Here is a 13,524-nt window from a genome sequence, read left to right on the forward strand (position 1 = left end):
AGATTACCTTTCCAGTACCGTTTGCACAAGAAACTGCCTTGGTGCTATTCTGTAGAACAGGCTTGGAGATACACAGCAAGGGTCCTGGCCAGACCCATTAGTCTACACATAGGTGTGCTGACACTTTCACACTGAGCTTATATCACCAGCATGAGCTGCCAGGGTGGAAGGAAATTTGGGGCTAAAACACACAAGTGACAACAAGATTATCAAAAAGGGTAGTTTTCCTGATTGGAGCTGAGAGAGGGAAATGGGTGCTCTGAGAGGGGACGGTTGTTCTCTGAGTTGGATGGCCTCTGGTGCTCAGCCACACGGTGCAGATTCGGGTGCAAGGACAGAAGTAGTGGAGCTAGGTCTTATCGATAGTACCTCGTGCTGATAAACTGAGAAACTGGCCTCTTAGAAAGTGCCCCCTGAGGTTGGGACGATGGCGCAGTGGGTGAACCTCTTGTCATGCAAGTACAAGAACAAGCGCATGGTCTCCAGTGTACCCATAAGAAGATGGGTTTGGTTCTGCATGCTCGGAATCTCAGGGCTACGGATGGAAAGAGGATCACGGGCCCTCACGGCATAGCTAGTGTAGCTGACTTGGTGAGCTCTAGGTTTGGGGACGGTGGAAAGCAATTAAGAAAGGCACCTGACTGGGTCATCCCTGACCTTGTACACACACAGGAGCACACCTTCCATCCACACACATGCAATGGAAAATGGCTCCCAGTGAATATTAATTTCTCTATGGTTTTGACAGACCATTCAAATCCAGGCACCATCAGCAGCGTTGAGAAAGAGAGGTGCAGGCAGACTGGGGTGGCAGTTCAGATGCAGGACTCCTGGAGAGCCTGTGTGTGTGCTCTTCCTGACGACAGCTTCTCCCAGAGCTCCATAGCCTCGCTTTTAATGGCCCGAGGCTCTTGTGCCATTGCATACAGTTCATTTTATAAACCAATGGGGGCCATTCTTTTTCAGTTCTGAAGGCTCTAAATTTGGAACTTTAGCTTTGTGGTTTTTTGGTTTTTGTTTGTTTGTTTGCTTGATGATTGAATGATTTTGCAAGACAGGGTTTCTCTGTGTAAGAGCCCTCGCTGTCCTGGAACTAGCTCTTGTAGACCAGGTTGGTCTCAGACTCAGAGAGATCAGCCTGCTTCTGCCTCCCGTGTAATAGAATTAAAGAGTGCCCAGCTGCTCTGTGTTTTGTTTTCCTCCCCAACCCCCCACCAAAATTTTAGCAGATTCTGAAACAAAAGCCTTGGGATAGCAGAGCTGGATTGCAGCCTCTTCAACTTGGGAGACCAAGGCAGGACCTTTGTCCGTGCAAGGTCTGCCTGCACGTTTTAGCAGAGTGTAACAGTGAAGAACGGGCTGGGGAAATGGTTGAGTGGCAAAGCCCTTGCCCAACATGTGTGGGGCCATAGATTCCATACCAGCGCCATGAGACGTAGACAGACAGATTGATGTGAATGTTCAAACCCAGGCTTTTAATGAGATGATTATCTAAAGTGACCCGATATTGTCTCATAGTAAAGTGGGTTGGTTGTTAGACGTAGTAATTAAGATTCAGACTAATAGTCTGTTAAGCTTAAAAAAATGACTCCTTTCTTCCTGATAGTTGTTTAGAGTCTTTGTTTTGATTTTTTTTTTTTGGTTGAACCTGAGTTGAGAAAATAGTTATGATGCAGAGAGTAAAATTATCTCTTAACTATGCAGCGCTTTCATTTTGGATACCTAGTAGTAATTGATTTTTATAATTATGTCCTTGACGATCATAACTGTAGCAGGGAATGTAGTAAAAATCTGCTCTTTGCTTTACTAAACTGACATTAGAAGTTATATACCGGTTTCCCTTGTGAATATTCTACAGGAACCCTGCTATTAGAATCTAGGTCTTTCCCAGGAGAATTCTTAACTTCTGAGTATATAGCATCTCTAACAAGGCCCTGGTTTCCAGCTCAGGAGGTTAAGATAATTCTAGGGAGTCTGCTTACCTTGAAAGTGTCTTGGCGATTTCTCTGCTGGGAACAGCTAAACTGAAGTCTTGTCAGACGTCAGGTGCTGGCCCCTTTTCAGAGGGTCTTCCCAGGAAATGCTGAGTGGGATGCATTAAGTACTTCCGTCTCCTCGCTGCAAAATAAGAAAAACTAGGCCAGTAAGAGGACTCAGCTTGCAAGCATTTGGTGCCCATCTCTGACCACGTGAGCTAGATCCCCAGAACCCATGACGGGCAGAGAGAAGCAATCACAAGTTGTCCCTAGCCTCTACGTGTGTACTGTTGCATTGAGTACATACGCATACACACGCCTGAGAGCACGCACTCGCACGCACACGCGCACACACACACACACACACACACACACACACACACACACACTCACACTAAATAAGTAAATAAAATTTAAAGTTAAAAAGAAAAGAAAAATTAGAGAAATTTGATCATTTGTAAACAATATTTGAGATATAGTTGGGAAGGGAGAAAAGTGAGAACTTTGGTTGTCATGTGACACTCCTTTAGCTCCGCCCCATACATATACATAAAAATTTTTTTTATTTTGATTTACAGTAAGTGACAAAGAATTTGTAAGTTCTCATGTTCCCTTCACCCGGATTCTTCCCATGGGTCACTCTGGTCAGCACTAGGTACAGTAGGCACAGCCAAGACACGGACCAGAGACAAGATAGGCCCGTAGCCTTCAGGAGCATGGAAGTCTTGACCACTGTCAAGAAAAGAAGCTGGCCGGGCGATGGTGGTGCACACCTTTAATCCCAGCACTCGGGAGGCAGAGGCAGGCGGATCTCTGTGAGTTCCAGACCAGCCTGATCTACAGAGCTAGTTCCAGGACAGGCTCCAAAGCCACAGAGAAACCCTGTCTCGGGGAAAAAAAAAAAAAGAAGCTGCACCTCAGAAAGCCCCTCCCGCTCCCCAGGCCCCCCAGCTGAGCCCTGGAAACTGGAAGTCTCTTCCTGGCTCTGGGCAGTGTTGGGGTCGTGCAGGAGGAAATTGTGGGGGTGGCTGTTCACTGTGTTGCCCTGGGGTGATTTTATCTGCTCTGTTTAGCAACCATTTGTTCCTGGGAACTGCCGAGCCCAGGCATTCTGTGACACGGACATGTCAGAGTTGATGAGATCATTAATTTTTTTGTGTGTGTGTTATTTTCAATTTTTAAATAAATTGATCCCAAACAGTAGGCACGTACTTTTGCATGGATGTAGGTTTTATTCGTGGTATTAATGCTCAGGTGTTCAGTTGACAGGTCTTATGTGCATTTAGTGTTTTTTAAATTATATAAATCTTATTTTTTTAGTTTTTCAGTTATTAAAACTGTTATAAATAACTTGCTGATAAAAAGCATCTTGAAGCAGAATTAACCAAACCCATGTCCGCAGTTCTCGGTGAGCGTCTGTACTTAGAGCAGCTGTTCTGGAGCAGGGGTACTTCATGTTGAACTTACGTTTTCACTGTCAAATACAGTTTATGTACTTATTCAGCACTGGAAGTTTAAGAGAAATGTCAGAGTTAAAACTAGAAAAACAACTAGCTTTATATCCTCTTTCATGACTTGAGTTTCCGTTGCCTACATTTTGTCTTTCCTCATCACCCAGTATTTACCTGTTGTCCTTCTGTGTGTTAGAATGTGCCCTCATGCACCTCTGTTTACCTAAACTCTGTCTCTGTCTCTCTCTCTTTCTCTCTCTCTCACACACACACGTTACAAAAGAGGATCTGCCTATCTGCCTATGAAGGAGACCATGCATTTATTTTTAATTTTACATATTCTGTTTGTCCTTGTCCCTGTAAGTTTTGTCATTTCTTTTTTCTTTGGTATCCAGCTTATATATGTCCTGGATTTTCATTACCCATTCATCCATGTTTGGGCAATGGGATTAGTTTCATTTCCTTGCTGTGGTAAAGCAGCAATAAATACGAGGGTGCAAATATCTCTATCATAGGGTGTGGAGGTCTCTGGGTGTACACCCAGAGAGGAATGGCTGGAGCGAATGGTGGACCCCTCAACAGTGAATAAGGATTCCCCTTTCCTCACATCCTCTCCAGCGTTGATTCTCGGCTTTCTTGATGGCAGCTGTTCTGACTGGGGTGACAGGGTAGTTTTAGTTTGCAGTTCCTTGGTGCCTAGGATTGTTGAAGACTTTCTAAACTTGGCCATTTCCATTCTCCTCTCTCTCTCTTTCTCTCTCTCTCCCTCTCCCCCCCTCTCTCTCTCGCATGTATACACACCCGTGGCATGATCTCCACATGATTTGGGTATCTTTTCTAGGTTCTTTTCAATATATAATGCAGGTGTTGTTTATGCAAATATGAAGAAAGGAAAATGGAATAAAGCATTACAATGAATCTGAAGTACTACTCCACAGAAAGAAGTCTTCTGAGTTTCACATTTTTATTTTAGCACGACTGTGCTTAGGTCTGGGGCATGGTATGATCCTTTCATACGTGGTGTAATGAATCAAGTCGGGGAGATGACTGTAGCCGTCTGCTCAAACACGGCCTTCAAATCCTGACTTCTGTTTCGAGGTGCACATTGCTGCTAGCTGAGGTCACTGCGCTGTGCAACAGAAATGAGATTCCGACCTGGCTTCATCGCTGTGACTTTGACCTCTCTGCAACCTCTCCCCATCCCCCATGCAGCCCCGCACAGCCTCTGGCAGCTACTGTTTGACTCACTGCTGGGAGATGTCCGTCTGTGCATCTGGCTTCTGTCACTGGGCATGATGTCCTCTGACCTCATTCACGCTGCCCTCACAGAGAGAGTCCCATTCTTTACATGGCTGAATAGTACTCATTTGTATATATACCCCACATTTTCTTTAAAAATCTATCCATTTTTGACCACTTAGGTTGAATTCCCCATCAAAACGATTGTGAAAACTGGTACTGTAAACACATGGTTTTTGTGGAATATTTTGGTGCATAGCTTTTTAACAAATCACTTTTTGTTTTAAAAACATCCAAAGAGTTAGTACTGAGAGATGACTCAGTGAGTTCAATTCCCAGCACCCTCATTGGTTGGCTGAGAGTGCACCTGTAGGTTCAGCTCCAGGGAGTGCATGTTTCTGGCTCCTGTGGGCTCCCGTACGCACATGGAAATGCCAAAACAGAGACACGGAATTGAAACAGAAAGATGAGGATAAGACATCACATGTATGTTCAGGCATGGTTTCCTGGATTTGTACCCGTGATGGCCTGCAGGTGTGTGCATGGTGATTGTGAATGCTTCACAGAGCCTTGCAGGGTTTGCCTTGAAGTCTCATACACATCCATCCCCAGGAGAAGGGTACTTTCCCCGCTTCTTTGCCGTGGCTCCACTACTTTTAGATAAGCAGTTCAATTTTAAGTGTGTAATGGAAATACTTCCCTTTCCAAAATTATCAAAATTTAACTGAGAATTATTATTTTTTTTAATTAGGGCAAAAATTAATATCAACATAATTTGAAGGGGGACTCTGTATAAACTAATTTAGTAAAATCTTTAAGTCAGTAAAATGATCATGTAAGATCTTTTTCTAGCTTTAATGCAGGCAGTTTTATGTCAGGAGTTGATTGTGCGGGTGTCTTTTCTGTCTTTAATCGATAATGGAATTCCATTCTGTCTGAAAAACTTGAAATCAAAACTCTGATCTGGGGGACTCTGCCACTGTTGCAGGAGGATAAGCGCTCATGCTGAAGCTTCACAGATCTCCATGTGGTGTGGTTTTTCTCTGAGCAACGTGTATTTATCACACCTACACATACATGCAATTACATGACAGATGTGTATCCATCACACCTACACATACATGCAATTACATGACAGATCTGTATCCATCACACCTACACATACATGCAGTTTGCCACCAAGTTAAATGAATAAAACAACAGTAGGTAATGGCTTTGAAGCTCCGATGACCTTTCCAGCCTTGGGCTTCGGACAGGTTTATAGTATCAGGCATTAATTTTTACCCATGGGGCAGGATTGAAATTCATCCAGAAAAGTAGTTGGCTATACGTGTCATCGTGTGCACAGGCATGCAGATGATGCAGATGCTAGCGGTCACCATGAGCTGTCCTCCTCTGTCACTCCACATCTTTATTTTTGATGCATGCTCTTTCATGGACACTGCAGCTCACTGGTTTGCTGGCCAGCGAGTCCTAGGGCTTATCCTGTCTCCTCAGGGCTGGGACTATAGGTGCCTGTACCACTGTGCTTGTTGTGCGACCTGGGACTCAGACTCAGTCCTCAGCAGCAAGCGCTTGACGGTCTGAGTTGTCTCTCAGGCCCTTGTTTTTATTTCTTGATGTCAGCTAATCAGTGCGAGATCACTTTATCACCGAGTCATATCGACATGCACAAAATGATTACGTTTAGTGTGTATGACATTAAGTGAAACTCTAAAATGTGTGTAAGTCATCGCTCATCACACACCTCCCCTAGAACTGCATGAAGCAAAGTACATCCCACAACACAGCTCGATGAAGAAGCCTGCATCGCTTCATAGAAAAGGAATAATTTCTCCTGCTTCAGCATTGTTCTGATTTTACAGGATTCAAGCCAAAACGCGCGAATTTAGGGAGCGGCAGGCTCGAGAGCGCGACTATGCTGAAATCCAGGACTACCATCGGACGTTTGGCTGTGACGAGGAGATGCTGCATGGGGGCATGTCATCCTATGAAGGCTGCTTGGCTCTCAATGCCAGACCCCAGAGCCCCAGGGAAGGGCATCTGATGGACACGCTGTATGCACAAGTGAAGAAGCCACGGAGCTCCAAACCTGGGGACAGGTAGGTGCTGGTTGTCAGGGTTCCATCTGTGCCAGCCCTGCTGGTTCTGGGCAGTGGAGAAGATGGTTTGTCGGGGCCCGTGGTAAAATGCTGCTTACTAGCGGCCTTTAAAAGGCTGTTGCGTCTAAAGGTATTAAGTTGGCACAAATTAGTGGCTGATGGGATAAAGAGCGAGAAGTTGTGATTGCTTTCCTTGCAGTCCCAGCCGAGCTCACCCTGCTCTTCATGGCCCTTGGACTTGGCCTGCCTGTGGCTGACAGCTCAGATCAAAGCCAAACTGGAATCATAAGCAGTGTGCAGTGTGTTCTTGTCTTGCTAAAAGGGCTCCTGGATAGGATAACTAAATGCATTTGGACACTCAATTGGGCTATGACTTAGAAGGGCCACTCTGGGGGAGGCATAATTTTATACTATGAAAGAATTAGTAAATGGGAAATATGGCACATCTATTCTACAAGAGGCTTGTTAGGCACCGTAGGCTTCAGGTCGGATGTGTTTATCAGTACAGAGAGAAATGCCAATTGTGTTTGAATAGCTATCTGGTTATTTAAGCATCTAACCGAGTCTGTGAGCCTGTATCACTGACATACACTTAGTAAGCTCTATGTACTGCTGATATACTTACTTGAAATGGTGATATACATATTTTCAGATTTTAGCTGGAACAATCTTAAATGGATCTTTCCCCACCCCTCCCTTTATAGACTCAAACACCATATGGAGTTTAGCTTCGAAGAGAATAATTCTCGTTTCCTTTCATATCAAACATGTGCACGCTATTGTCATAAACAATATGCCAATCGTGTTCTAAACGTCGCTTATCGCTCTCTATGGCAGCTGGGCTTTGTAAATTATAAATGGTTTTCCTTAAAAACAGTGTTTCTGAAGCATTTATGTGCATTGGGCTCGCCTGAAAGGCTTCTCCAAACACTGGCTGGCTACTGTTTCGATGTAGTAGGTTGAGGGTGAAGTCCAAGAACTGGGATTTTTTTTAGGATCCCCTAAGTGATGCTGGCCCTGCAGGTCATGGCTTCAGAGTCCTCGGCAGGATGCAGGCTGTGGGCTCTGCTGGTGTATCCTCCCCTCCGTTTCCCAACAGCCCTCTTTGTAACAACCGACTTTAGCTAATAGTAACAGAATCTTGCAAACACAGAAAGCAACTTCCGGCAATTACAGAAAGAAACATTTTTAAAAATAGCAGACCGGAACAAAGGCAAGCACAACAGCTCCGGAAGGAGCGCCTCCCACGGCAATTGTCCTGGCCCTGCACCTTCCTTGTTTAGACTTTTGTCCTGGTTGTCTCAGAAAATCTATTTGATATTGAATATGAGGAGTGAATCCTCTAACATGAACACTTAGGGTGGCTCCGGCCTCGTCCCCATGTCCCCAGAAGGCTCCTGTGTGTATTAACAGATGCATCAGGACTCAAAAATGAAGTTCTCATCGGTGGCAGGGACATTTTCTCTTAAAGCTTTTTGTCTCATTTCTGCCGTGATTGCGGAAGCCGCCTGCAGAGGTCAAGTGGCATTCGAAGGTGCGTTCTTGAGAGAAAGGCCACCCAAACACCAGCACTCTGGCTAGTGACTCCTGGGGGAACAGGGAAAAGACGGCCTGGAGATTACTGATGGCTGATAAGAAAGCCAAGCATTTCTACATCTGAAAGCTGTGGCGGGGCTGCCACAGTGACCGTCAGAGAGGGCCGCCCTACTCTCGCTAACGCAGACGGCTGCCTTAAACCAACCAAGTGCTCCCCAAAAGCTGCCTTCTCATCTGAAGGCTTCTGCAAGTGTTCAAAGGGCGTCGTGTTTTCAGGGTGCTCTCCCCTCCGGCTTGCAGCATCTGGACCCACAGTCTCCCTGTTCTGCTAACCCAGATCCTGGTGGTGTTGCTGCTTTAGACGCGACCTTTGTTCTTGTCAAGCCCTTCCTTGCCCACCTGTTGTTGAATATGGACTTGGCTTGGGAACTTGGCCTCACTCCATTGTCTTTCTTGTTGCAGACAAAGCTATGGAAAAGCTGTTCACACTTGGGTAGTGTAGAAGCTTTTTTCTTTCTTTCTCTTTCGTTCTTTCTTTCTTTTTTCTTTTTTTTTTAAACAATCTCTTGCTACTTCCCTACTGCTGTAAATTGTTGTGATTATAACAGTTCTTAAATACATAATAAAGACAACATGAGACTGGACTCCTGTGTAGAACCATTGCATGTCTGATGAAACTTTAAACTTTACAAAGTTAGATATAGACAAAAATGACAAACCAGTTGGATTCCAGTGAACTATGTTAGCATAGCCAGTAATATTTTTTCCATTATTTTATTTTATTGGTGCGGTTTTTTAAAAATATTTATTTATTTATATTATTTATTATGTATACAATATTCTGTCTGTGTGTATGTCTGCAGGCCAGAAGAGGGCATCAGACCTCATTCCAGATGGTTGTGAGCCACCATGTGGTTGCTGGGAATTGAACTCAGGACCTTTGGAAGAGCAGGCAATGCTCTTAACCTCTGAGCCATCTCTCCAGCCCCTTATTGGTGCGTTGTAGGCTCGTGAAAGTCTCTGTCTGCTATGTCAATATCATATTCCAGTCCAAGATCATGGAGCAGGTGTGACGGTGCACGCCTGTCACACCCGTGCCCAGGCACTGGAGCTGGTTTTGATATGGTTGTGAGGTGAGTGCGGATTCACCTCACCCCTCCCTCTCCTGATTCCGTTAATGCTTTTGCGAATGTGTGACCCGTGATCTTGGACTGGAATGTGATATTGACATAGCAGACAGAGACTTTCACGAGCCTACAAGGTGATCTAGGCTATGCTTATATGAACTTTAAAAAGTAATCGTTCTAATGGAAATATGAAAGCTAAAACCACTCAGAGAGAAGTTTCCTCTGATGGATAATGTACAGATGCTTGCTGACTAAATGTCACCAGAATTTGCCATGGGTATCTGTTGAACTTTGCTGTTCAGATCTCTGCATTTTGTGGGAATGCAGGCATTGCTGATAAGCTGACGTGTACTTCTCTGATTTCCTTTGTTCGGTAAAAAAGCAGCCCCCAGGATGCCTTGCTCAGTCATTCTGATGGATCTCACAGCCACAAGTCCAGAAGCAAGCTGGGAAATATATTAAAAGATACAAACTTGGTGTCACATGGGCACGCTTACCCTGTTCCACATATTGTGTGCACAGTGGCTTTCTAGCATGCATATGTTTAGAGATAGACTCATGCCTTTGTGAGCGGGTCCACAGGTGAATTTGGCCACCTTCCCTTTATGTCTGTTTAGTTTCCTGTGTGTTTATTCTGAAGCCTTCCCAGGCATGCCTAGCTGTATCAGAACATGTTTACTGTAGTCGTGGCACCGCCTTCTTTTCGTTATCCGTGTCCTTGGTAACGCTTTGATTTTCACATTCGATATATGCTACATAGGCAGTGTGAATAGTTAGGCTTAAATGCACCGGAATGTTAGTAGGTTTCTTAACGAGTCTGTGTTTAACTAGGGACTTGGAAGACTTAGGCATGGCCGGTGGTTCGTAAGCTCCTATATTACCATGGCTAAGGTGACTTCTTTGGCGGCTGTGCCCTGGTTGGCCAAGAGCCCTGTTTCCGATGCAGTGTGCATTGGAAGACACTAGCAGTTACCTCCCTACCCAGTACCTCTTCTCTCCTCTCCGTTGTGGAGTAAAGCCTCGTTTACTCTGATAGGCAAGTGCTTACCTAGGTGTTTCAGTTTTTAAACTCCTAGTGAGCCATGTGACAGAGTTCTCACTAGTAAGCATTGGAAGCAGCTGGGCAGATGGAACTTCCCGCAGAGCTAGGTCCCCCCCCCCCTGGTTTTGTATGTGTATAAGGGTGTGTGTTCATTTATGCATGTGCATGCGTGCATGTGTATCCTGTGACTGAGGATCTTCCTAGCACAACTGAAGCTCTCGATCCCATCCCTAGCACATTAGAATCACGAGTTTGCTTGGCATTGCACTTTAGGGTTTTCTGATTTTCTTCCAGAATCTTGGATAGGTGCTCTAGGGGAAAAAAGCCTAAAAGGGAAGGCCACTTAGAATCTGCTGAGCAGTGGCAACTCCTTCCTGACTTGCCCTGGCCCTTTGTCAACTTGAAAAAATCAGTCTGTTGCTAAAGTTGCTTCCTTGAGATTTCTGTCTCAAGAGGCCAGATGCTAGGGTGGATGTAAGGAACTGTATACAGAAGAGCTCAAAGAGAAGACCTCTTCTCCTCTTCTCCTCCTCTTTCCTCATCCCCTCTCCCCTTCCTTCCCTCCCTCTGTAGCTGTGCTCCTCACCCCTGCTCTTCCTTCTCCTTCTTAAAGACAGAATCTTACATATCTTGGCTGACCTCAAACTCACTACACAGCCAAGGATGACCTTGAACTTGTCACCCTCCTGCCCGCACTTCCTCAGCACTGAGGCTATCTGATTCCTGCTGCATTTTATTCACTGGGTGTCGGCCCGCAGAACCCTCCTTAACTGTTTAAGAGTCTTTTAGATCCTAATAACTCCCACCTCCGTGGACGATTCTCCTAAAAGATCAGAGGCAGTTGAGATCAGGAACTTGAACTATGCCAGCAGCACGCCAGAGTTTGGGTCTGTGCTCTTTCATTGTGAGCTGAGCGCTCTGTCTCGTTCCTTTCACCTGTGACATGGGGCTCAGAGGCATTGGCTCACGAGGCTTGGCAGAGACCAGCTCTGATAAGAGTAAAGTGTTGAGCTCTGTGCCCGGTGCATCCTAAACACCATTCCAGCGCATCCTAAACACTATTTCATATTCCTGTTGCAGTTGTCACTTACAGAACAGGCTTTAATTCCAAAGAGGGCACGGTGTCCCCACACGGGTTCAGAGAAAAGTGACTGAAGTAGAATCGAGGGGCGACAGCTCATAAAGTGTTTCCTCCAGCAGCAGAAATTTAAAGACTGGGTGCCTCCGGCTCATCTGTGAGCTGGACAAGGGAGGCAAGTTTCCGTCAGGGTCTCTCTGTCGGTTTCCATGTCTCTTTGAGTTGGATGCTCTTCCTTCTGTACTTGTGCATGGAATCCCTTGGACGCCTTCATGTTCTCTTTTCATGGAATTCCTATTGATCCCTAGCCCTTCTGCAGAGAATCTTCAGCTGTTCAGGCCTCACCATATACTCTTGACAGTTCTGTCAAATTTTAGAGGATGCGCAGAGAGCCCAGAGTCCCCTCTCATCTCACCACAGCGTCAACAAAGTGGAAAAGGGTTCTTTTTCAAGGTGGAGCCCATTCCCCGAGCTGACTGGGTAGGGCGACTGCAAAGGAACCCACCGCAAGAACCTCTCCCATGTGTGCTGAGCTCGTGGGAATTCTAATCGTATAGGTCTGGCTGAGGAGTGCCCACTCGTGGCGTTGATGCCTTTCCCAGTTGACTTTTCTGCCACCGACTCTTTCATATCGGGAACACAATGTTCCTAGGCTGTCGGGAAGAAAAGCATGGGTTCTAGCCTGAGCGAGTCACAATCATCTTCTCCTAGCAAAGCTGTGGGGTAAGGACGATCATCACTGGACACGGTCCATTGCGTTCGCAGCTCACCTTGATTCAATCGTTTTATTAAGCGACTGTCTCGCATTTGTGATACTATTCCTGTGTTTTATTCATTGTTTCTTAACAGCCTTTCCTTTCCATACAAGTTACATGACTCCGTGTAGGAAGCTTGGGGCGCCCCAGATTATAACAAAGGTGTGCTGAAGTCATACTCAGGATTGTACACCGTGCATCTGTGTTTGTATTCAGACCCTGGCCTCTGAGGCAGCTCGGACTGGACATTTTCTGACTGTCGTCGTGCAATCATCTGCCACCAAGAATGCATTGTCCTCAAATATAATTGAAATAAAGCCAGAACTGCGCTGTTACAAATCTAAATGCGGGGAAATAGTAGGCTAGACTCCCCGAGCTTGCCCAGGACGCCTTAATGGAAGCATAAATACCATAATCATATGCTTTTTGCATGCATTTCACCATGAAGGGAAAGTGCCAGTTTTAAAAGAAAAGACCTTTATGAACTTGTTCCCCCTTCCCCACTAAAACTGGCATCCTGTGGAGTCCAAAAGAAGTCTGACAGACACAGAACAAAACTAATTTTCTGAGATGCAGGCCGTTATTAAACGTGTGCCCTTTGGAAAATGTTGGGTCTTATAACAAAATCGCGTTTGCTATTCAGAGAGTCAAATACTCTACCTCCACTCATTCCTATTGTGTATGTCTGCCTTTCTTGAAACATGAGAAGGTAGTTTAGGAAGGGGGTGAAGCCACTGGACCCAGACCACGCGTCTGTCCCACCTGCCCTCTATCCATTTCTGTCACTGGCTGCTCCTATAGCACGACCCTCTGTGAGTACTGTCTGCTCCATCACTCCCTTCCAGCTGCTCCTGGCTCTGGAGTGAAAAACTCTCCATTCCTGCATTTGGCTTCCTGCTCGCCCTTGGCTGGAGTTTACCAGCGCCCCCTCCCAGTGGAGTAGGCCTCACTCTGAGAAGCAGAGGGCTTGCACCATCACGACCATCTTCTTCTAGAGACAGGATCCTTTGGCTGTAGCATGGGACAGGTGCCCTCCAGTTTGCCAAGCTAAGGAATTTTGAGTCTCTTTCTCTTCTACAGCACTGCTTTCATAACCCATGGGAGTCTCCCAGTATCCTTCTTGTCTCCAGGCTTGTTACTGACATGTCCCCACTTCAACCACTACCTGGGGTTTTGAACTTAAAATTAAATATGCCTACGTCTCACCTTGACTTAAAA

The 13,524-nt window shown here is 45.6% G+C and overlaps 1 protein-coding gene across 16 annotated transcripts in view; it reads left to right on the forward strand.

Annotated features, from left to right (window-relative positions):
• The window catches only part of Pard3 (par-3 family cell polarity regulator), a 509,597-nt gene that overhangs the window by 386,735 nt on the left and 109,338 nt on the right, over positions 1–13,524 (forward strand). For all 16 annotated transcript variants that reach the window (XM_075977728.1, XM_075977722.1, XM_075977727.1 and 13 more), the window contains one exon: positions 6,532–6,768. In XM_075977728.1, coding sequence (XP_075833843.1) covers positions 6,532–6,768 — 237 coding nt within the window. The remainder of the gene's footprint in view (positions 1–6,531; positions 6,769–13,524) is intronic.

The sequence above is a fragment of the Microtus pennsylvanicus genome, chromosome 6, assembly GCF_037038515.1.
Source record: "Microtus pennsylvanicus isolate mMicPen1 chromosome 6, mMicPen1.hap1, whole genome shotgun sequence".
Taxonomy (NCBI): domain Eukaryota; kingdom Metazoa; phylum Chordata; class Mammalia; order Rodentia; family Cricetidae; genus Microtus; species Microtus pennsylvanicus.